The 25,354-nt window shown below is 45.6% G+C and overlaps 1 protein-coding gene across 2 annotated transcripts; it reads right to left on the bottom strand.

Moving 5' to 3' along the window:
* Positions 1-953: 953 nt before the first annotated feature.
* On the bottom strand, positions 954-23,483 carry Mfap5 (microfibril associated protein 5). 2 transcript variants are annotated; one of them, NM_001108644.1, is made up of 11 exons: positions 23,395-23,483; positions 15,463-15,518; positions 14,793-14,852; positions 13,940-13,975; positions 8,812-8,844; positions 8,500-8,532; positions 7,638-7,673; positions 5,026-5,055; positions 3,711-3,798; positions 2,853-2,926; positions 954-1,299 (listed from the first exon to the last, which is right to left on the bottom strand). In NM_001108644.1, the coding sequence occupies exons 3-11, from the start codon at positions 14,848-14,850 to the stop codon at positions 1,187-1,189; spliced, it is 501 nt and encodes a 166-aa protein (NP_001102114.1). In that variant the 5' UTR covers positions 14,851-14,852; positions 15,463-15,518; positions 23,395-23,483; the 3' UTR covers positions 954-1,186. The 2 variants fall into 2 exon arrangements, with proteins under 2 accessions (NP_001102114.1, XP_017448192.1); XM_017592703.3 differs by lacking the exon at positions 23,395-23,483 and having other exon boundaries at positions 990-1,299; positions 15,463-15,801.
* Between the last annotated feature and the right edge of the window lie 1,871 nt (positions 23,484-25,354).

The following is a 25,354-nucleotide window of genomic DNA, read 5'->3' as shown; positions in this document are numbered from 1 at the left end:
CAGAGTGTCGAAAGTGAGTACAGAAGCGTATGTAAATGATAAGGAGTTAATGTAGGAAACTTCTAGAAGGAACTTCTGTGGCTTAACCAAAACTGATGAGGAGGGAGAGCCTCTTGCAAGCTCCTATCTGTCTCTGGCATATTTAATAATTAAAATTATGAACTTAGGGGGCTGGAGAAATGGCTCAGAGGTTAAGAGCACTGACTGCTCTTCCAGAGGTCCTGAGTTCAAACCCCAGCAACCACATGGTGGCTCACAACCGTCTGTAATGGGATCTGATGTCCTCTTCTGGTGTGTCTGAGGACAGCGGTAGTATACTCATATATAATAAATAAATCTTTAAAAAAATTATGAACTTAGGAGATAGGGGTGTAGCTTGGTGATGGAGTATTGACTAGCATGTATGAGACCATGAACTCAATTCATAGCACCATTAAAACAAAACAAAACAACAACAAAAAAAAAAAAAACCCACCAAAACAAAAAACACCAAAAAAAAAAAAAAAAAAAAAACAACCAAACAAAAAATGCACCTACAAGGGGCTGGGGATTTAGCTCAGTGGTAGAGCGCTTACCTAGGAAGCGCAAGGCCCTGGGTTCGGTCCCCAGCTCCGAAAAAAAGAATCAAAAAAAAAAAATGCACCTACAAATATTAACTTAAAGGTTTGTTTTTTGTTTTTTTTTTTTTTGTTTTGTTTTTTGTTTTTTGTTTTTTTCTTCTGAGATTAGGGTCTTGCATAGCCCATCCTGCCCTCAAACTTGGTGTGGAGCCAAAGATGAATTTAAAGTTCTGATCTTCCTGGGCTACCATGCTCGGTTTTATACCATCAAACCCAGGGCTTCCCACATGTTAAGTAAGTTTTCTACCAACCGAGCCAGGCACCGCAGCCCCTTTCTACTGTTGGGGCTGAATGTAGAGTGTTTGCATCTAAGTCAAGTGGTCATCCTTCTACCCACCTTGTCTCCCATACCAGATATCAGCGAGCCCGTACAACAATGGAGACACTGTATTGCGAAACGAGACAAACGTTACCAGTTCCAGTGAAAATTACAGAGTAGGGTAGGAAGCCGGGACATTGCAAAGGGCTTAGTTTAAAAATACACGTCTACGGGACAGATGGCAGCGGTTGGAGTAGAAGGAATTTCGGATTCCCTCATCCACACTTTCTTCGTTCTTCCTTGGTGATCACGGACCATCGGGTCTCTGTAAGTTCATATTTTCACAGGGAGGAAGTCGGAAGTAGTTGGAGCGGCGGAGTCGCCTTGGAGGCAGGCCTGCCATCTGCCGGCAAAGCTCATCTGGAGGAAAAGCAGAGCATTATGGGAAGATGCTGGACAGTAACAAGGGCTCTTGTTTTAAGGGAAGGAGAAGACGATTCAATATGGATTATAATAAAAACGAAGGAGGAAAAGATGCGGGTAAAGACCTCAGTGTTGCCCCTGGCTGGGATACTTGTCACTTTCTAGAAAGTGTCTAACCTTCTCTAACCTTCTCTGAATCTCGTTCTCCCTTTCTGTAAGAAAGCATTCATTCCTGGCTTAACCGGGTATTTGTGAGGGCTGAAATGAAGCACTCGGAGCAAAATTAGCTTCCTTTGTGTACCCAGCTCCCAGTTCAGGTGGCTATCTGCTAAACAGAAAAGCGAAGCTCAGTCCCTTGGCCTGCATCTGGCTGTTTACAACAGCTAAGTGCAGTAAATCCCCCGAGGTACTTGAAAGTGCCTCGAGTCCCAAACACTCAGAGTCAATGGCAAGGTGTTTCCCTCGCAGGTGGCTCGCCCGGAGCCAATGGGGGAAAGCAGCGAGTTTCCTTCTGCGAAGTCAACTACAGCTCTTACTCATAAACCCAGTGCAAATCTGGGGGCTGAGTCAAAGGTGTCCCCGTCTGTGGTGTTGACTCCAACCACAGCAGCCGCTCGGGGCTGTCCATGGGGAAGGTGAGAAGAATGTTTGTTCCCACCATGCACGGTCTACAGCCACACCACATTTTGGAGCCTTGAAAATGATTTTTTTTTTTTAAGCTGAGGACCGAACCCAGGGCCTTGCGCTTGCTAGGCAAGCGCTCTACCACTGAGCTAAATCCCCAACCCCGAAAATGATTCTTTTAACATCTTCCCACTTTCCTCTACCTCGGAGGTTTGATAATAGCAATTTAAGTGGAATTTCCAGAGTCAGTGGAACGTTTATAGTGTAGCCACTCTCTAAACCTGTTTTTCACGGGTTCTATCCAAACTCTGTTGTCTCCAAACATGTGTGTGTGTGTGTCTGTGTTCTTTATAGAGCTTATGACTGGTGATCAACATGGCCATTGAACCTACTTATTTGAACTGATGGCTTGGCTACTCCCCAGAACTTCCAAAAGATGACTTTTAAAATAGCCTGAGAAGGTCTGGAGAGATGGCTCAGCAGTTAAGAGCACAGGCTGCTCTTGCAAAGGACCCAGTTCAGTTCCCAGCATCCACATGGTGGCTCACAACCATCTGTAACTGCAGTTCCAGGGTCCTTAATACCTTCCTCTGACTTCCATGGGTGTATGCATATATGTACATACATAGGAGCAGAACACTCACACATAAAAGACTTTTTAAAATCTAAAAAAAACCCAAAGTTTTAAAACACAGTAAGCTTCAGAAAATCTCACTGTGGGAGAGTTGGGGGTTGCAGTCTAGCCGGGGAGGGATCTAGGGGTACCTGGTTAGGATGCAGTTTACTTGGTATAGCTTCCAGTAGGGGCTGATGGAGGACAAGAAAGGTGCCCAGCACCTCCTTAGGAACCAGACCTCAGATCCAACAACATCCTGTTCTGTTTACCTCTCATAATTGTCCCACCGACCACGCAGACATCCTCTTACCTTTCATGGCCTCGTGTTCTTTACAGACAAGCCGGGAACAGATCTCATTATTGATGATGTACATGCGACGTAAACTGCCATTGTCCCAAGGTCGTGGTCAAGGAAGGGGACAGAGAAGGTGGTGAGGGTCTAGCCAGGATGCCTCTGCAACCCCTTATTCTCCACTGCCCTCCCTTTGTCTAGATTAATCTTTTTAAAAATTTATTTACTTATTTCAAATGTAGGAATGCTCTGTCTGCATGGGCACCTCCAGGCCAGAAGAGGGCATCAGATCCCATGACAAAGGGTTGAGAACCACCATTTAGTTGCTGGGAATTGAACTCAGGACCTCTGGAAGAGCAGCTAGTGCTCTTAACCACTGAGCCACCTCTCTAGTCCCTAGATTTTTTTTTCTTAAGTATATAAATTTTTCTTTAAAAAAAAAAACAAACTTTCCCTCATCAGAATGTAGGAGATAGAAACGGTTTTAATGATAAAGACAAAACGAAAAGAAGTATTAGTTACTCTTCTCAGTGGCACTTTGCATACATCATATCTGAGCTCCTATCTGTTATTTTGCACTTCAGAGCTGAGCCTTTCTCTTCAGCTTTCAGTCAGCTTAGTGCAACACAACAGCATCTCTCACAGTCTCTCCTCCTATAGCTCTCACCTCCACAGGTGTCTATTAGACTGTTTTGTGGATTCTTCAACCCAGACTCCAAGTTCTAGGCAGTACCTTCAGGCACGGCTAAAAAGGTTACGCTAACAACCTCTGCCCCATCAAACGCTGCCATTCTGTGGCAGATGTTCACTAAGTAGTTATTGATACAAGCATTGCCACCATGGAAGGTGATCTCTGGACATTCTGGGATCTCTTACCTGGTGAAGCAGGCCTGGTGCACACACTGTCTGACGGGCCGATGGACAGAGTACAGTCTTGTACAAGCAAACTTCTCATCCCGGCACTCTGCTCAACACAAAACAATAGTACGTCCAAATAGAAATTGTACAGACATTAAGGTTTAAAGGACTAGGTGAAGGGAGACAGAATGGGGGAAGATGGAGTAGTCTTTACAAAAACCAGTGTATGTCCTCCTTGCTTGCCAAAAACAGATGGAGAGGAAGCTAACTCACATGAAATTTAGGTAATTTCCTACCTGGAAGCAGAAGTAGGTAAAATAATCTTTGAGTAGTCATCTAGGAAAAAAATTAGTCTTTCTAGGACTATTCAGGTATCAACAGGAAACATGATGCTGATCTCTGATGCTCTCATTCTGAGGAATGAGAATTCTCAGGCACAGTTCCCTCGCTCTGTTTGCAGCCATAGCGGAAGGTCAGCATTACCAGCAAGTTACAAGAACCCATGCTATGTCATGTCATGTCATGGTAACATAGAGTCTGCAGTCAACGTGATTCATTTCCTAATTCATTAATCACCAAAGAAAGTCCAAAGGTGGTTTGGGGAGAGGGTGGCTTGAGGACCAGTCAATGGTGGCTGTTTCTTTTCCCTGTGACTTTTAGGAGTGAAGACCATTTGTAAAAGAAAGAAGACAGACTCAGGGGAGTAAAGAGCCTAATAATCTTCAAAGAACAAGGAGGCAAAGGCCCTATAGGAAGAAAAGCTCAAGAAAATACATATATAAAAATAATCATAGTGCTGGAGAGATGGCTCATCAGTTAATAGCACTGGCTGCTCTTCCAGAGGACATGAGTTCAATTCCCAGAACCCACAGGGCAGCTCCCATCTGTCTATAACTGCAGTCCACAGGATCTGATCTCCTGGTGTACAGATGTACATGCAGACAAAACGCCCCATACACATAAAGTACATAAAAAATAAATCTTAGAGACACAAGACAGACAGACAGGCACATAGACACACACACACACACACACACACACACACACACACACACAGAGAGAGAGAGAGAGAGAGAGAGAGAGAGAGAGAGAGAGAGAGAGAATGAATGAATGTCATAGGACTGGACAGATGGATTAGTGGTTAAGAACACTGGCTGCTCTTCCAGAAGACTCTACACCTGTTCACAGCATCCACACCAATGTTCCAGTGAACCAGACGCCATCTTCTGGTCTCCACAAGAACTAAACGCATGTGGTACACAGACACACAATCAGACAAAACACCCATACACATAAAATAAATAGGTAAATACATACATAATAATAACCATACCTGCAGTAGTATTTTTGTCACCAGCTGAGGCTGGAAGGCAGAAATTTTATTCAGGTATTAACAATTAATTATACAAGTCATCACCTCTGTAACTACTATATGGTTCACTCGGACCCAGTCAGGATCCCCAAAAATAAGGAACAAAGGAATTGAGGACTCTTAGTAACTTCTAGAAGGAGACCCACATGAGGCTGATTTCAGCCGCACAAAAAAGACACTTAAGAATTGTGATGGAACCCTGGCTTTCACCTTTCTCTAGTGGAGAGTTAAGGAATTCGTTGAATTGAAAGTATCATTGCTGAAAAGAAATCATAGTGGTGCGTGCCTACATTTAACCCCAGCACCCAGAGGCAGAGATGGGTGGATCTCTATGAGTTCAAGGCCAGTTTGGTCTGTACTGAGCTCCGGGTCAGCCAGGACTGCTACTGAGACCCTTCCTCAATAAAACAAAAATAAATCCAGTACTTTTTAAAAAAGATATCCAGTACTAATCTATGTGTCCCAGATTGGTTTCAAATCCCTGATCCTCCTGCCTCAGCCTCTCAGGTGGCTGGGATTACGCACAGGTACCACCATACTCAGCATGAGGGGAAATATTAGAAATACAAGACCAAGGGCCTAGTACCCAGAAAACCTGCTCCTAGAGCTGAGCAGAGGAGACCGATACTCGGTAGGAGCTTTTCTCCCAGACAAGGTCTCTTCTCCATGAGAGGAGGTACGGAATCACCACCTCTTTGGTGAGACGTTTGGGTAGAGAATAGGAAGGCTCAGGATCATATAGACCAAACTGACCGAGGTGTAAGTTTGATACGTGCTTAGTTTACAGGAAGGAGTTAAAGTAGCAAGGAATCATAGCATCCGGAGAGTCCTCTGGGAGGACGTCACAGGAGAGCCGTTAATAGAAAGAAGAGCAGGGAGTGGCCAGATAACCTCCTCTACTGCATGATTTCTTTCTTTTTTTAATTTGAAAAAACAATTAAATGTCTGCCTGCGTGTGTAGCTGTATACCTCATGTATGCAGTTCCTGAAGAGGCCAGAAGAGGGCACTGTGCCCCCCTCCACCGCACTATCTCCGCCCAGCTCCCCCTACCGACTTCCCCCCACCTCCACCCCCAGGCTTGGAGTTAGAGATGATTGTGACCCACTGTGTGCATGCTGAGACAAGAACCCAGGTCCTTCTGGAAGAGATGTCAATCACTAAGCCATCCCTCCAGCCCCTACTGTATGCTTCCAGACACAGCCCAGTGCTGATTAATTCCCAACCCTGTGTTTCTAATTCCGACCTCACTCCTGAAGCTCAGAATACACAGATCTAACCGGTATCTTGTATGAGTTATTGCCCTTTTGGGAGACTCTTCTAATTCAACAAACGATGACCAGCTGGAGTTACTCTTCAGTTGAACGGCATCACCAGTCACCCACCCTGGCTGGGAACTGGCTGTCGTCATGGTCCCTCTACCACACTGCTGACATTTCACTCCCTTTTCCGTGGCCTCTGTTCAGGTCATCCTTCCTAAGACTATTGCTTCTGAGATCCTGGCTGCTTGTGGTTAAATCCCTCCGCTTTCGGGCCCCACAAATCGGGAGCAGAAGTGGACTGAGGTAATGAAAGTGAGGGCGGAGAAGGATCTTCCCGGTGCTCAAAACTGATTTAAATCTTCCCTCCTTTCAGGCTTCCACTCCCACCCTAAGCCTTTAGGCTCACTGTTGCCTCGCCCTATAAGGGAGTCCCCTCCTGTGATTGGCTCTCCCATTTGTCTTTCAAGAAAACCATCCAGTCAGTAGAACTGTACAGCGCACTCGAAAACACTTCCTGTCTCCTACAGCTTCCCTTTGCTAACCCCACAGACTAGCCCCATTTTGTGCAGCTGTGGAGAGGCGTGGATTCTGTTATCTATTGGACCAAAGACACCTGGTGGAAGAAATTCACTTTGGCTCGCCTTTTAAGTTTATGACACATGGTAGCTGGCTTTCAAATACTCTTTCTTAAAAGTAACCTAGGAAACTGGATGTAATGGCACACACTTTTAACCCCAGCATCCAAGAGGCAGAGGCAGGCGGTTCTCTGTGAATCTGAAGTCAACCCGGTCTACGGAGCGAGTTTCAGGCCAGCCAGGGCTACAGAGAAACATCCTTTCTCAAAACAAAACAAAATGCAATAACAGCCAAATATAACCTAGGAACAGGAAGTGCCCTTCAGTGTGGAGCACTCGCCTACCGTGCATGAGGTCCAACTCCATCCCTAGAACAGCAGCAAGAAATCTAGCCTCTACCTCCTTTCTCCTTCCTTCCTATTTCTCGTTCTCTAAAAAGCCCAGTGTCCACCGTCTGCTTTCATCCTTCACCCCGGTTTGCATATTTTTCTTGCCTTTACCCAGTGAGTCTTGGAACCATTGAAAGATCTCGTCTCGGCCTCTCGTATGCCGAACTGTACAATTCCTGCTTGCCAGCGTTCAAAACTGCCATGGATTTAAAATAAGTGGTTGGAAGGATGGATTGTACAAACTGTAGTTCTGTTTACAATACGCCAGCAGCTGCCTTGCCTTCTATACCGGCTCTGGGGAAAGCCCAGAACGGCCCTGGTGGCTCCCGGATCCCAGATCTGAACTCACCCAGGTCATCCGTGGAAGGTGTGATATCCGCCAGAACTGAAAAGGCACAAAACAGTTGGGTGTGAGAAGGGCCTTGAATCGCACAGGAAAGGGGGAGCAGCACGAGGGAGCACAGTGATATTGGAGCGGGACAAGGTATACGTCCAGGGGAAGGGGATAATTTGGAGTAATTGGGAACATTTTTGAATATTACTGCTCTTAGCCATACTTATCTTTGAACATCTTTAATATATGGGTCTTTTTAAAAACTGTGGCTTGGTGATTTGCTCTCACACATGTCTGTGTGGCTGTCAGATCCCCTGGGACTAGAGCTATAGGCAGTTGTGAGCTGCCTTTTGGGTGCTGGAGATTGAACTCCAGTCCTCTGGAAGGACAGCCAGTGTTGTTAACCACTGAGCCATCTATCTGTCCCCATACACCTCTTATTTTAGCTATTTATCCACACTGTTCCCTCGTTTTTATATTATTCTCTCTCTCTCTCTCTCTCTCTCTCTCTCTGTGTGTGTGTGTGTGTGTGTGTGTACCCACAAGTACACAGATGTGCATGCACATGTTACAACGTATGTATGTGGAGGTCAGAGGACAAGTTTTGGAAGTCTGTTCTCTCCTACTATGTCAAATTAAGTTCCTTGGGCGTAGTAGCGAGTACCTTTCCATGCTGGGCCACCTTGCCAGCCCCGCTCCCTCCTTTTAGATAAAGCTAGCAGGCTTCTTTCTCTTTTTTATATCACTGTGAGTCATTGATCCCACAGCCATGTTTTTCTTTCCAGAGCTAGAAATACAGAATTAACTCAGGAGCTGGAATAAATATCGTCAATATTCCAAGATCACGCAGCTTCTTAAGAATTTTAGTAAGCATCACCTGTATCGTCTGTAGAAGGATCATTCACCAGATCTGCAGAGACACAAAACAGGACAGGAAGTGAAGAGTTAGGGTTAGAGCAGGATATGGGGCAGATTAGCCAAATGGGGGAGGATTGGAGTAAAGGGATGTGGACTCAGGCAAACTAGCTTGCGGGGACTATCCCTGAGAGAAACGGACAGGATAGTAAGGCTGGGTATGTTTGGACTGATGGTAACCACTAAGAAAGACCTCTTCTCTAGACAGAGGCCACCCTCAACCCTTTCCATCCCCAGTGGTAGTAGGTAAACGCCGCAAAGCAGGCTGACTTACTAGGGTCATCTGTGAATGTCTCGGGTACGTCATCTGAAAATAAACAGACAGAACGGATTTTCTGGGCGTCCCACCCTTCCGCTTTCAATGAGTGAAACTGTCTAGCACAGCACCCAATGCTCGGCTCTGAAGACCTGGGGCTGCTTTTCTTTGCCCGCCTGTCACGACTGAAAGGGACTTTTAGTGCTGCCCAACCAGGGAAGTTTGCCGAGCGCCGAGCGCCGCTGCACTGATCCTGATCCTGTTGCCCACTTCAGCCTTTTCTTCAAGTCTGGAATACACTTCAAGTCTCTGAATAAAATGATTTATTCCTCAATAACTAAAACAAGTACATAAATAAAGTACAATGAAAAATAGGTCAAAACATTAAACACAAATATTCTTTTTTTTTTTTCTTTTTTTCAGAGCTGGGGACCGAACTCAGGGCCTTGCTGCTCTTGCTAGGCATGCGCTCTACCACTGAGCTAAATCCCCAACCCCAAACACAAATATTCTTTTTTTTTTTTTTCCGGAGCTCTTGCTAGGCAAGCGCTCTATGACTGAGCTAAATCCCCAACCCCACAAATATTCTTAATTGTACTTTTTTTTTTTTTTTTGAGGCAGAGTCTCGGTAATCCAGGCTCATCTGCCACTCATTACGTAGTGGAGAATGACCTCTGAACTCCTAATCCTCAAGTCTCTGACTCTGAATGCTGGGGTAATAAGCACGAGTCCCCACACCTGGTTATGTGGTGTTGGGGATCGAATCCAGGGCTTTGCACGTTTGGTAGCCACATTACCAGCCGGGTTACCGTTCCAGCCCCGAAGTATCTACTTAAAGCAAAATATCAATGGCATTAATGCTCACTCTTATTTTGAGACAGGGTCTTGTGTTGGAAGCCCAAGCTCATCTGTAATTCAAAATCCTCCTGTCTTAGTCTTCCAGATGCTGGGATTATAAGTGTGAACTCACTCAGGTTTGGCTGACATTGTAGTGCTGTGTGTGTGTGTGTGTGTGTGTGTACGCGCACGCGTGAGTATGCATGTGTTAAACTGGGAGTAACCCAGAGCTTCACACATGCTAAGCACAGCTTCTAACGTGCTAATGTGTATATTCCAACGTGTCTGGCTCAAAAAGTGTATATTTTTATTTTACATGTTAAGGTGTTCAATTTGATCTTTTGATAGTCACATATAAAGTGAAATAATCATTGTAATCAAGTAGTCAGATTAATGTACTCAGCGCCTTCCACGGTTGCCTTTTGTATATAATGATATTTAAAATACTATATTCAGGAAATATTCCACTTACAACTGTAGTTTAGAGTCAAAACCCACTATTCCCCACTAGAGGTCAGCAAATTCATGTAATTTGTCTTGGTTTTTCCTGTTTTGTTTTGTTTTGTTTTTTGTTTTTTGTTTTTTTGGATCATTTTCTCAAGCTTCAAATTCTAAATCAGATTTTCACCAACCCCCACTTTAGCAATAGATTCTTTAGAAAATGTTTATTAAGCCAGACATGGTGACACTCACCCAAGGAGTCACCCTTCTTCCAGAACGTTGTTTGGTTGGGTTTTGTTTTCGAGATAGGGTAGCTCTATGTTCAAGCCAGACCAGAATTCACTCTATAGACCAGGCAGGCTGGCCTAGAGCTCACAAAGATCCTTCTGCCTCTGTTAGTATCAAAGTTATGTGCCACCAAGCCCGGCCTCAGAATGTTTTACAAAGGCAAAAGGTGACCAGACTAAAGGCACCATTGTTTAGAGGCTGTAGCTGCCCTGCTGTGCCATTCGGATCCCATCTCAGGACTGGAGTCATTTTTCAGATGTAAATTCTGGCTGGGACAAAGCCATGTGAAGCCTCGGCACAGTCTGCTGTCCTCCTTGGGAGCCAACGCTGAACTCTGGGAGTGAGGAATTCTACATCTCTACCTGGCTCTTGCCGGGCTCACGCATGTAAACTCGGCACTTGCTCCCCTTGTAGCTTAGACTTATATTGGTTATTTCTCATTTTATGTCCAAGAATTTTGGGCTGGAGAGATAGTGCTTAGCAGTTTAGAGCACTTGCTCTTGCAGAGGACCCGAGCTCCGTTCCCAGCACACACATGGTAGCTCACAATCATTTGTGCTTCAGTTCCAGGGGATCCATTGGTTTGGTTTGGTTTTGCTTTGTTTTGTTGTTTTGACCTCTGTGGGCCTGAGGCACACCCTTGGTACACAGTCATACATTCAGACGAAGCATTCATACACACTAAATAAATAAATGTAAAAAGAATTATAGAGAGAAAGGGTTAGTTTATTTTAAATTACCTTATTTGTATGAGTGTTTTACATGCATGTATGGCTGTGCACCACGCGTGTGCCCTGTGCAGAGGAGGCCAGAAGAAGGTTTTAGTTCCCTCTGGAACTCACGCATCTCAGGCTGGCCTGGAGCTCGCTGTAACTCTTAGAGGCTGACCGGAATTACCACACTCGCCTTAGAACAAGTTTTTGATAAAAGACGTCCATGTCTGTCTATTTCCAGAGGCTATTTGAAAAAAAATCACTGACTGGGATCCTAGTAGTGGCTGTCAAGAGGAGGTCGGCCTTCCTCGGGGTGGACCTCAATCCTGGATCCAGCTTCAAGAGGCTAAGGCCACGTTCCAGTCTAGCCACACAGAAAAGCAGTGAGGTCATAGTGGAGCAGTCGAGAGTGTGTGTCAGCTGGCGCTGGGACAGCAGGACTGGCTCCCCAGTGTCTTGATCAATCTCAGTTTAAAGAACTCTTTATGAAAACTATCTATGAAGGAATCTCAGGACAGCTGCACCAGAACTCTGCTGGAAAGTCACCACTCAGGATCAGGATCGGTCTTTAGCCAGCTCAGAGAAGCCAGCTAAGGCACCAGTGTAACTTTTATTACTGCTAAAATCTGTGGGCTCAGATACTCAGATCTGAGTATAACCGTAAAAGAAAGGGGAAAGGGTTTTAGTTTCTTTTTGCTTTTCTTTTTAAACAAGGTATCACTGCATAATCCTGGTCTTGGATTGACACTCCCTTTATAGATCAGGCAAATCTGGGACTCAAAGATCTGCCTCCCTTTGCCTTCTTTTGCCTCCTGAGTGCTGCGATTAAGTGTGTGTGCCACCATCACCCAGCTTTGTATCTTGTTTTTGTTTTTCAAGACAGGGTTTCCCTGGCTGTACTGGAACTCATTCGATAGACTAGGCTGGCTTCAGACTCAGTGATCCACCTGCCTCCGCCTCCTGAGTGCTCGGACTAAAGGCGTGTGCCACCACTGCCTGGCTCAACTGGCATTTTAAAAACGAATTAAGATAAGCATATCAGGGGCTAGAGAGATGGCTCAGTGGTTAAGAGCACCGACTGCTCTTCCAGAGGTCCTGAGTTCAAATCCCAGCACCCACATGGTGGCTCACAACTGTCTACAAGCATCACAACCCGATGCTCTCTTCTGGTGCATCTGAAGACAGCTACAGTATACTCGTATGCATAAAATAGATAAATAATTATTTTTAAAATGATAAACATATCAGAATGCACTTGCTTTACAAGTATAAGTCATTATTTTATAATGTTTCCATTTTACATATGGTCCTAATATGTATGTATTGCTGTAGGTACTGATACAAAAGATTAAAATATAGAGATAAGAGAGCTGTGGTGGTACAGGCCTTTAATCCCAGCCCTCCGAAGGCAGAGGTGGGTGGAGCTCTGTGAGTTCCAGGCCAGCCTGGTTTACAAAACTAGTTCTAGAACAGCTAGGGTTACACAGAGAAATTCTGTCAGAGAGAGAGAGAGAGAGAGAGAGAGAGAGAGAGAGAGAGAGAGAAGAGAGACTGGGGCTGGAGAAGTAACTCAGTTAGAAGAGTCCTAGCCCAGCACACAAAAAGCATTGGTTTCGATTCTTAGCACGACATTAACCAAGTTTAGAGGTGTGTGTGTGTGTGTGTGTGTGAGAAAAAGCCAGTGATTGCTTTCCACCTTGTCTGCATTTTAGTTTTCTGTTGTTGTGTGATAGAACAGTGTTTTCTGGAGGCTGGATGTGTAGGTCAGTGGTAGAGCATCCTCCTAGCATTTGTGTGCCTCTAAGTTTAATCCTCAGTATCACAAAACATAATAAAGAAATACAGCAGAATTCCCTGGTCAGCAAGGGAAGAAAAAGGTGTGTGGTGGTGGTGGGGGGGGGGATGTAGCTCAACTGTAAGGCTCTTGACTAATATGTAAAGACCTGGGTTCAGTTTTCAAGATTGCAGATAATAAACTAGGCATGGTGGCACATACCTTTAATCACAGCACTCAGGAGGCAGAAGCAGAAGGATCTCTGAGTTTGAGGCCAGCCTGGTCTACAGAGTGAGTTCCAGGACAGTCGGGGCTACACAGAGAAACCCTGTTTCCAAAAACAAAAAATTCCAAAATGAACAAAAAGATTGCAGATAATAATATAGTAATAATATTTCCTATAAGGATTGATTGGTGTTGTCTTGAATGAGGTAAAAAAAAATGTGTAGAGGAGAGCAAAAGGAAGAGGTTGGCATAGAAGGCATCTTAGAACAGAGTTTCAGTGAGAGCAGAAAAGAAAACCAGGCTTATGAATGGGATGATGGGATTGTGAGTACTACTGAAGGGGATTGTGGGTACTACTGAAGGGGATTATGGGTACTACTAAAGTTGATTCCACTTTTCACACCTTGGCAGTGTAGCTAGCTATCTGTCCTAGAACAGATTTTTTTTTTTGTTTGTTTTTTGAGACAGGGTTTCTCTATGTATCCCTGGCTGTCCTAGAACTCACTCTGTAGACCAGGCTGGCCTCAAACTCAGAGATCTGCCTGCCTTTGCCTCTGGAATGCTGGGATTAAAGGCACATGCCACCATCGCCTGGCAAAATGTGTAGCCCAGGCTGGCCTCAAACCCCTCCTTCAGCAAATCCTATCAGTATGTGCCATGAGAATAGGCTCCAGGACGGATTCTTGTCTGAGAGTCTCATTATGTATCCCTGGGTGGCCTTGAACTCAGTCTGCTTGCCTCCACTCCCCGATGCTGGGATTAAGGCATTCCTCACCTTGCCTGCTCCTAGAACAGATTCTCAACTCATGTTACTCTATGTCATCCTGGCAGGAACCCCAGTTGAACCCATAAGAAAGACTTCACCTACCTCCTCGTTGGCCACTGACCCCTAGGGGTAGCCAGTCTGTCAAAAAGAAAGAAAATGGAAATAACTCCAGCTTTCCCCGCCATAACACTTTTTTTTTTTTTTTTGGTTCTTTTTTTCGGAGCTGGGGACCGAACCCAGGGCCTTGTGCTTCCTAGGTAAGCGCTCTACCACTGAGCTAAATCCCCAGCCCCGCCATAACACTTTTATGAGATGAACTAGAATAATTGTTGTGTATTATCTTTGCGATTTGTTCTTATATATTTCCACACAAGACCACGTGGCTATGCACAAAACTAATCAAGCATTAGACACCACTCCAGAAAGACAAGACATCGAGCACAAAGCCCATGTTGCGCTGCCCTGACTCAGGTCCCTCCCTTGCCTTCGTTCCCAAGAAGAGTCATGGTCCAGGAGGAGTCCAGCAGGCTCTATAGCCTGTCCTGCCCAGGGCCACAGCTCCTGAATTTCACAGTATTTTAACCACCTTTAAGTCCAAGGCTAGCTCACACCACCCGCTGTACTTCTGTGTCAACACAGCACATTTCTTGCCACGCCCCTTCAGTCTCAGCCCCTCCTCCGCCATCTAACCCATAGTCCCATGCCACGCCCCTTCATCTCAGTCCTCCCCCTCTAACCCATAGCCTCATGCCACGCCCCTTCACTTTCAGCCCCACCTCTAATCCATATCCCTATGCCATGCCTCTTTAGTCTCTGCCCTCTTCTAATCCATAGCTCCACGCCACGCCCCTTTGCTCTCAGCCCCACCCCCAGCCCCCATCTAACACCCCCATGGGAACGGAGAACTAAGAATCTGATGTGTTAGGGAGAAAAGAATCAAGGCAGAGAGACTCACCGGAGGGGATGCTGAGTGCCACGACAAGCAGCAAGGCCTTCTGCCCAAAGACCAGCATATCTAGGAGAGGAGTGGGGATGGGAGAGAAGCAGAGACCGTGATGCAGAGAAACTGCAACATCTCACCTCTGGGGAAAGAGGTCTTGCATCCCCCTCTCTCTTTTTCTTACCAGAAACCTTGTTTTCTCTTTACAAGCTCAAACCCTTTCTTATCTCTCATCTAACATTCGCATCCCTCTGACTGTCATTACCATCATTCTACAGAGAATTTTTTTTTTTAAATTTGAGTTGTTTAATTATGTTGTCAAGGCTGGTCTTGAACTTCTGGGCTCACCCCACTTCCCCCCACCTCCCACAACTGCCACCCCACCCCCACAACACCTTTCTCAACCCACTGTGCAGCTCGTGATGCAGGCATGTCACAAGGAGGACCTTTGGTATTCTAATTAAGCCATCCTTGGTCCTGCCCCACAGCCTTTTTCATTTTTACTGTCTAATCTACCTTTTGTGTGTCTGTGTCTTTTCAAATATCATCTTGGTGTTCCCTCACTTTTAAGTTCCATGCAGGAGAGGGCTCAAGTCTAAGTCGGGGTCATTCTCCACCCTTTAGTACACACATGCACACTCGGCGCTCACGACATTCCCACTATATAATTTTGTAAACAACTCACTGTCTACAGCGCTGTGCTCTGTCCGCCGTGGCCTCTGGCTGCCGAGTGTGTCTGTCCTTCTCTGGCTTTTCCTCTGTTCCACTTGGGCTGGAGAATAAGATGAACACAGCCACACCCTTGGAAAGACTTCACATTTGGCCTACTCTGAAACAATGGGGGGTGGGGGGGAGCAAGGAAGGAGGGAGGGAGAGAGAGAAAAGAGAGACAGAGAGAAGGGGCCAGGCCAGAGGCGTAGAAAGCAGTGTTACAATAAGGTTGGAATGAAAGGGGATGGGAATTTGAAGTCACTCACACCCTCATTCCAAAGGTTATGACCACACTGGAGAGGGAGCTCACTGCTCCCCCAAGGGCCAGCCCAAGCCCTCGAATCAGCCCACTTTCCTCTCACTGCCAGGCCCAACTTGCCTTTCTTCCTCTGGTTTCTGTTTAACTCTCACCCCTGGCATGCTCCCCGAATCTCACCAGACTCTGTTTCTCTCTCCCTGGCATCCTTCTGTATTTGAACCATTACACGTTTCTCTCCCCTCCTTTCCTCTCTTCCCCTTTCTTCCCTCTTTCCCTACCTTTGCCCCTCCCCCTCCTCCCCTCTCCTTTGTTTGAGTTAGGGTTGCCCAGGTTGGCCAGGCCGCCTGCAAACGCCTATGCTGCTGTGTAAGGATGTGCTTGAATTTCCAATCTTCCTGCCTCCACCTCTCCAGCATGTGCTGCTTTGCCTAGTTTGTGGAGTGCTGGGCATTAAAGCCAGGGCTACATGCTTGCCAGACAAGCATCCCACTGAGATACAGTCCCAGCCCTGTCTTCCTGACTGGCCAAGAACTGGTTATGTAGCCCAGGCTAGCCTCCAACTGTGGTTATCCTGAGCCTTCCAAGTACTAGGATTATAGGTTTGCACTACCACGTCTCTGGTCTTCGTTTGATATTTTATATAGTACCTAGTTTACAAGTTTTTACTGATACAGCTTCATGTTTAAAAGATTAAGAACCTCCCTTTTTATATTTGAATCATCCTAACACTAAATATCTTTTGAAAAAACAGAAACACCCTTAGCTTGTTTAACAATGAGAAGACGGGGAAACAGAACAACTTCCTTTCATACAGGCAACAAGAAATCCGCTTTTCTTTTTAAAAGCCTCCGAAGACGGAAGGAAGGTGGCACATGTCTGTAATCCCAGCACTTGGGAGGCAGAGGCAAGTGGATCTCTGAGTTCAAGGCCAGCCTGGTCTACAGAGTGAGCTCCAGGACAGCCAGAGCTACACAGAGAAACCCTGCCTCAAAACAACAACCAAAGAGGAGGTGGGGAGAGACCTCTGGTGGAGCTGGGCAATGTGACAGCACTCGGGAAGCAGAGGCAGGAGGATCTGAGGCCCGCTTGGTCTGTTAAGGTTTGGTCTGTTGCTATGCACTGTAATGCTAAATTCTGTACCAAAAGGTCTAGGCCTATGAGTAAATTCTCTTTTTTGTTTACAGGCTTTTGTTGGACAAACCTCGTTAGTTAATTTAAAACTATTGGCTAAATAAATTGGCTACAGCCAGTTAATGAAGGGATTACAGGTAGGTGGGTTTTGAGTTACCTGGTGGGGAGAAGACAGGAGAGAGGAGAGGGCAAACATGTGGCCAGAAGAAACTGCAAGTATTTGGAGTACACCCCTGGGAGTTAGAAGACTAGATTAGGGGTCCCCACCACCACCACCATCAGTAATTGTCAAAGCCAAATAAAAGAACCATAGTCTGAGTGTTATTTATTTGTAATATAGTTGGGGGGATATGTGTGAATTGGTTCTTCTACAACCTGCATAGTAAGCTCCAGGCCAGCCCAGACTACATAGAGAGGCCATAACCAATGCCCCTGAAGACAAACCAGCTAAAATCAGAATGAATAAAGATGTTGCTTACTGTACTGCTGACTGGCGCCATTCGCTCACTTCTTGTCTTGATGCGGGCAGGCTCTTCTCTGTCTCTGCCATCTCTAGCTCTTCTTCTTGCTCCCATAACCACCACATCGTCTTCATCCTCCCTGAAACGGCCCTCTGCCTTCACTGGCCCTCCAGCATAGGCAGGCCCGTTCCCCTCTCTGTTCCCTTGAAACCTTAGAGCGGTTGACTTCTCCCTGTTCAGGGCTTCTTTTCTGCTCCTCTTCGGTTTTTTGTTTTATTTTCATTGCTTCTTTCTCACACGTCCTTTATCCCCCTTTGCTTCTCTGGCAAAGCCAACCCTGTGCTTTGAGAGAAGAGGTGCAAACCTTCTCTATATGTCTGGGCATACAAGTCACACCAACACTTCCGTAAGTGCCCCATCACTCTCTCAGGAGATGTGGCCATGGCACTGTGTGTCTTCCTTGGTGGTCTTGTTTAGAATAACTTAACCTCTGCTTTGCTTTTCTTTCCTCAAGGAGTGTTATCAGGTTGTGTGTTTGTGCTGGGGGTAGGGGGTTGCTTCTCTACAAACACAGCGATTTGTTTTACTATCTTTTGAGACAGGGTCTTTCTGTGCAGCCCTGGATGTCCTGGAACTCTCTATGCAAACCAGGCTGTCTTGGAACTCACAGAGATCCTCTTGCCTCTGCCTCTCAAGTGCTGGGGCTAAGGGCATGCACCCCAAGGATAGCACAGCGAATACAGTGAATATCTGTCGAATGCTCTGTGCAAAGTTCCTCTCATCTGAATATTTGGTGTTAGATCCTCATCACCTAGCCGTTCTCTTATGTCATCAGGGGCTGCACCAGTTGGGAAACCTTTCCTATAAACATTTTGTACCTCGTTTTTATTCTTTTTTTTTTTTTTTTTTTTTCGGAGCTGGGGACTGAACCCAGAGCCTTGTGCTTGCTAGGCAAGCGCTCTACCACTGAGCTAAATCCCCAACCCCCTCGTTTTTATTCTTATCAGTCACTTCAGGGAAGGAAGGGTCTGCTTGGAGATCTTCTGATTTGGGCTGTTTGCACTGACTCCTGTGAGTTTTGCCCTAGATTTTGCTCAGTGCTTGCATGCTTAAAGTCCTTGTCAGACCATGTGGTCTTGGCTATGAATTTTATTATTACGTCCAATTTGATCTGTTCTTTTTAAAAATTCATACCCTGACTAATTGACATATCCAAAATAATACTCAGTTTGATGGCCGAGTTCAGCCTCTAGAGCAGCCATTTTTTTTTCCATTTGTAGCCATCCATTGTGGCTGTCCATACACTTTCTCACTCACACTCAAAGATCCCCATTCCACAAACATTGAGGCTTCACATACAGGGTTTCTCTGTGCATTCCTAGCTGTCTTGGAACTCACTCTAGACCATGCTGGCCTTGAACTCAGATCTGCCCGTCTCTGCCTCCAGAGTTCTGGGATTAAAGTCATATGCCACCACCACTCAGGCTTTTTGTTTGTTTGTTTTTAAGATAGAGTGTCAAGCGGAGGATGGTGGTAGCACATGCCTTTAATGCCAGCAACGAGGAGGCAAAAGCAGGCGGATCTCTGTGAAGACAGCTTTGTCTACAATGAGTTCCAGGATAGCCAGGGCTACACAGAGAAACACTGCCTCAAGAAACAAACGAAAAAGATATGTTGTCACTATGTAGTCCTGGATGGCCAGGAACACTTGCCTCGGCTTTCCAGAATGTTGGGATAAATGCTGGGATAAGGAGTGTCCCACTCTACCCAACTCCAACGTCCAGTCTTTGTCACTTTCTTGGCTCTTCCCATTGTAATATCTACTTATTCTCACATCCAAGAGTGAAGATATCACTTGAGATCTGCCCAAGAGAAAGGCTGAGTGTTTTGGCTTATAAAATGTTGAAGAGTTTCCAAATCCTTCTCAAATGGAGGAGCTCTGCAAGAGAAGATGGCAGCTAATCCTGTCTTTGGTTTTGTGTTTTTTGATATTGTGTTTGTTTGTTTTTGTTTGTTTGTTTGTTTTGAGAGAGTCTTACTACTGTAACTCTGCTATCCTGAAACTCCATATGTAGACTAGGCTGGCCTCAAACTCACAGAGATCTGCCCCTGTTTTTGGTTTTGTTTATGCTTGTGATATGAATCTTGGATTTTGGGATATCAATGACAAAGTGTCACAGAAAGTCTTCCGAAACTGAGAGGCAAGGCCACTTGTCTTGACTTATTCTTGTCCATTTTTTTTCCCCTTAGATTGTGTAATATGCACCATTGTGTCTGATCCTGTCATTTAAATGGATTTATATTTGCTTTTGTGCTGGGTTTATATTATTATGCTTTTTGTGTCAGCTTGCTATATAAATGAATCATTCGGAAAGAGGACTCTTAACTGAGGAAATACCCCCATAAGATCCACCACTAGGCAAGCATATGTAGTGCACTTCCTTAATTAGTGGTTGATGTGGAGGGTCCAGCCTGTTGAGGATAGTGAGACCTCTGGGTTGGTGCTCCTGGGTGCTTTAAGAAAGTAGGTTGAGGGCTGGAGAGATGGCTCAGTGGTTAAGATCACTGACTGTTCTTCCAGAGGTCCTGAGTTCAATTCCCAGCAACCACATGGTGGCTCACAACCATCTGTAATGGGATCTGATGCCCTCTTCTGGTATGTCTGAAGACACCAACAGTAACAGTTTACCCACATATATAAAATAAATCTTTAAAAAAAAGAAGAAAGGAAGCAGGTTGAGGGAGCCAGTACGCAGCGTTCCTCCATGGCTTCTGCATCAGCTCTTGAGGTCCTGGCCTTGCTTTAGCACCTGCTCTGTCTTCCTTCAATGATGGACTGTTTATTATCTGAAGTGTAACCCGGAATAAACTCTTTTCCTCTCCCAGTTGCCCTTGGCCACTGTGTTTCATCAGGGCAATAGAAACCTTGACTAAAACACTTCCTGTCATCAAGAGAGTTCTTACTTAAGCACTCCAATTATGGATAAACTTGTTGTACTGGCTGGTTCTGTGTGTCAACTTGAAACAATCAAGAGTTGTCCAAGAGGAAGGAGCCTCAGTTGAGGAAATGCCTTCCTGAGATCCAGCTGTAGGGCATTTTCTCAATTTGTGATCGGTGGGGGAGGGCCCAGCTTATTCTGGGTGGTGCCATCTCTGGGTTGGTGGTTCTGGATTCTATAAGAAAGTTGACTGAGCAAGCCATGGAGAACAAGCCAGTAAGCAGCACCCTCCATGGCCTCTGCATCAACTCCTGCCTCCAGGTTCCAACTCTGCTTGAATTCCCGTCCTGCCTTCCTCCAATGATGGATTATGATATGGAAATTTTAGCCAAATAAACCCTTTACTCCTCAACTTGCTTTTTAGTCATGGTGTGTCATCATAGCAATAGTGACCCTGACTAAGGCCCTTGATAAACTTGACTTCCAGAAAGTCAAGTCTAAGAGAGATGTACACTGACAGTCCTCCGTATGCACCTTAGGTCTGTGTTGTGGACCTCCCCATAAGCTAGTGAGAGGGGAGTGCTGGGAGCAGAGTGTTAATGGACACTCTGGGAGGGAGAAAGAATAAATGTGAACGAGAGGGGAGGAGATGGGTGGGTCGGCCCATTTGGGAGGAAGGGAAACAACAGAAATAATCAGAAGAAAATGCTGACACACTCCATAAACCCCCTCAAGCCCCCAAGGGAGTTAAGGAACCACACAGATTTAGTGCCTCCAGCAAACCTGCCTATCAGACCCAGTTCTCACTGGTGGCCCTGTCTGGAGTTTCTCTTCACTACTCTGTACCTCCACAGAGGCTGGAAAACAGAAGTGACTCTGGTCTGGGGAAAGTTAGGAAGGAAGAGATGGGGATGAGAAAGAAACCGGAGTGGATGCAAAGTAGTTCTAAGGCATTGGGCAGAGCCCAGTGAGCAATCCTGTTTTCCCTGAGACGATGAGAAAACTGAACCCAAGCCAATCATCTGGCGGAGTCGGCGATGACCTCAACATGCTGGCCTACCCAGAGACTACAGTTGAGGAGAGCCTCCCCAGACAGTAGGAGGGGGTGCTGTCCCCAGGTCCCTGAAGGAAGTCTGAGGCGGGGGCAGTGAAAACAAGAACAAAATGTTCAGAGCAAGGCTGTGTGAGAGAGAGAGGGGCTCCCAAAGAGGAGCACTTTAGGAGAGAGGAGAGGGGGAAAGGCAGGAAGAGGAGCAGAGAATGCCATGTGCTGTTTGGCTCAATAGACATTTGGGGATCCAGTTTGTGGGCTGGTGAGAGGGTACGGCAGGAAGGGCACGTGTTGGCACTTCTGAAGGCCTAAGGTAGAGCCTAGGACCCAGATCCTGACAGCGCATAAACAACTCCTGAATGTTGTTCTCTCCCATATATGCACATACTTCTGTGCTCCTCCCACACACCTACACACCCACACACATAATTTTAAAAGCAAACTTTTTTGAGGAAGGATCTCTCATCACTATGTTGACCTGGATGTCTTGGGACCATACTGAAGTCCATGCTGGCCTCAAACTCACCAAGGTTCACCTGCCTCTGCCCACAAGGTTCTAGGATCAAAACCCTGGGCCACCAGACCCCACTCTAAGGCATTTTTTAAAACCCATTTTGTCTTGAACCATGCCTTTGATCCCAGCACTGATGGGGGATACAGGTGGATACTGGAGGGTTTGAGGACATTGCGGTGGTCTAGCCAGTACTATATAGCAGGACCCTATCTTAACAACAAAGCAAACAAAAGTACAGTTTGCACCGTACTTCATAGCAGGACTCTGTCTCAGTTAAAACAAAACAAAGCAAAATTATTAAAAAGGTAAAAATCCGGGCTGAAGAGATGGCTCAGTGGTTAAGAGCACTGATTGCTCTTCCAGAGGTCCTGAGTTCAATTCCCAGCAACCACATGGTGGCTCACAACCATCTGTAATGGGGTCTGATGCCCTCTTCTGGTGCATCTGAAGACAGCTACAGTGTACTTATATATAATAAATAAATAAATCTTTTTTTTTTTTTGGTTCTTTTTTTTTTCAGAGCTGGGGACCGAACCCAGGGCCTTGCGCTTCCTAGGCAAGCGCTCTACCACTGAGCTAAATCCCCAACCCCAATAAATCTTTTTTTAAAAAATGTAAAAATACAGTTTTAAGCTAGTTTCATTACTTCCTGGTAACCCCCTTTTTCTCGTTTGTTTTCAAGGCCCAAGGTCTTATCTCCAAGTTTCCGGGAGCATCAGGTCAGTTGTTTTATCATACTACCAATTCATCATTTGATTACTTCAAGTCAGTTGCTATGGTTTTGTTTTTGTTGTTGTTTATTTCAATGGCTTTTTGCTATGCTTTTTAGGATAATTTTACCTCTCCTTTTTCAGAGCTGAGATCTGAACCCTTGCTAGGTAAGCAATCTACCTCTGAGTTAAGTCTCCAATCCTTGGTTACCTAAAGTCAGAATTAGCAGCAATGGTTAGCAATGAGCAAATGGTATCTGGGGAGTGTGTTCGTGTCGCACGTGTGCATCATGTGTGTGATTGTGCATCATGTGTGTGTGTGAGTGCAGGTATGCTGGTGACACACAGTAAGTCTCCTTCTAGTCTATTTCAGGGATCAATTATCAGATCACGAGGCTCGCTCTGAACTGCTCCTACCCACTGAGTCATCTCACTTCCGCATGCCTCTTTCTCATGTTAAAATTCCACATTCCTAACTGGAGATAAAGCCACGTGGAAGGCTGAGCCAGAAGGATCACCATGAATTTAAAGTCAGCCTCGGCTACAACCTACATTATATTATAGACCTGAGTCTGGTCGTAGGCTTCCCAGTAGCATTTATAGTGGTGACCACTAGGGGGCACTAGGATTCCCTAAGTTTTCGGGGTTTCTGGAAGTGGGAAGCAGGGGAGCTATCTTTGATTTCCTTCTTAGACGATTCAACCACAGATTTCTGGTAATAAACTACCAGGGTTTGGAGATGGGCTTTTATGTGGTGGGCATCTAGACTTCATTACCCCCGCCCCCCGCCCCCGGCTAACAAATCCTCACTGCCCAGAAACAGAACTCCAGTAGCTTGTACTGCAGTCTGTCTTAGTGACTTAGGGGGCTGGCTCACCTTGATGCGACTGCTTCTCTGGGGCAACCTTGTCTTCTTGCACCTGGAAATCTGAACGGACTGTGTGACTGCAGTGGGACTTGGACCGCGTGACCGCGTGCCTGCCAGTGTGACTGGTTCCAACTGGAATAAGTTTTTTGCTTGCTTGTTTGTTTGTTAATTTTATTGCGGAGCCCAGGTTAGCCTGGCACTTAGGACCCTCCTGCCTCAGCTTCCCGAGTGCTAAAGTTCCTCTCATGCTCCCACACCCAATGTAAGCCTATATTACCCTGAGGTTCTCTCTGGCCCTGGGGAAGAAATCTTTGGATGTCAGATCATCTATCTTTCCATCCCACACTGGCTGGCGCTCTGTCTGGGAAAGAACATTTTCCAGTAAAAAGAACCCTCCATTGGATGGACTGTCCAGGATAGCGATGGCTTAATAGAGGCAATGTCGATATGAGTCACTCAGGAAATGTTTCATTTAAACAGAGTACCCCAGCGGATGGTGAAATGCGAAGAGAGAAAAAGAAGACAGGGATGGGAGCCTGTCTGCAAGCTGGCTTTATTCATTTGTTTATTGGACTATAAAGAACACACCCATTAGCAGAGAGGCCGCTGGGCAAATGAACAGAAACATCACCATGGTCCGATCCAGTGAAATTAAATCCAGGGGCTAGATACACAAAAAAATTCCCTTAAAAGGCAGGGAAAGACAGGAGAATTATATGAGGCAGGGTGGAGAGGGAGTGGTGCGTGTCCAGCAATGAAGTAACAGTCAAATGCAAAATTAGAATTGGATGCCAACACACATATGTCCTTAGAAAACCTGGGCTACACACAATTTCTGTGTGTCCATCAAAGCTCAGCCTAGGAGCTGTCTCGGCCCCCAAACCATTCCTGGTCCCCTCTGTGTTTCTACTGAGCCAGCTTTGTTTATTTATAAAACCTCCTCCTTTCCATTAAATTCTTTCCCATATCTCTAACCTCCATCAGGCTGAGTGTTCCTGGATGGCAGAGGCCGCCTTTACTCATTCCTGGCTGACATAATGGCTAGCACATGAGAAATCGAGCTTTGACTAATTGAATTAAATTGAGCTGGAGGCTTGAAACCGTTACTTCAAATACTCAAAATCTTACACAAACGCCGAGAGGGTAGAGGCTAACGTCTTAGGGAAGTAGTGATTTGAGAATACGCGGGGAGATCTCAAGTAGCTAATGTGTGAAGCACAATGAAGCCGAGGACGGAACAAAAGGTGTGGAGAGGTTGGGCAACAGCTGTACTGGAAGCAAAGGAATTTTGTCAGTGAGGATGCAGAATGACTTCATGTAAAACATACAACTTAGCTGGATAAGATGGTGATTGCTTACGATCCCAGCACTCAGGACAACGACACAAGAGGATCACAGGTTCGAGGCCACTCAGATCCAGTCTCAAACAAAGCGACATAAAACTGATCAAGCCCACCAACTCCGAAACTCTCAACGACATAAAAAATGTAAACAGTTCTGATAACTTTGGCAATATACAAAATAGATGGGAGTTACAGAGATTCATTTACGAAAGGGAGACAAACTGACACAAGTTGGAGCAGTTAAGAGTGCTGGCTGCTCCTCTGAAGGACCCAGGCTCAGCTCCCAGCATGCACCATTACTGTGAGTTCTGGGATTCAAGCTCGGACATACAACCGTCTACAACTCCAACCCCAGAGGAGCTGATGTTCTCGTCTGGCCTTCAAGGCACTACACACACGTTACACAGACAAACATTTAAGCAAAACACTCATGTGCTTAAAACAAAAATCATGAAAGGCCTTAAAAAAATCCAACTTCTTATTCCCAACTTTCCAATGACCAAAAACTCCAGAGAGAGAAATTTGAAATTTGAAAATATGGGAGAAGGGAGAGAGGTGCTTAATGTATATAATTAATAAGTAATGCTAGT

The sequence above is a fragment of the Rattus norvegicus genome, chromosome 4 (assembly GCF_036323735.1).
Source record: "Rattus norvegicus strain BN/NHsdMcwi chromosome 4, GRCr8, whole genome shotgun sequence".
Taxonomy (NCBI): Eukaryota; Metazoa; Chordata; class Mammalia; order Rodentia; family Muridae; genus Rattus; species Rattus norvegicus.
This window is presented reverse-complemented; position numbering and strand designations above follow the sequence as displayed.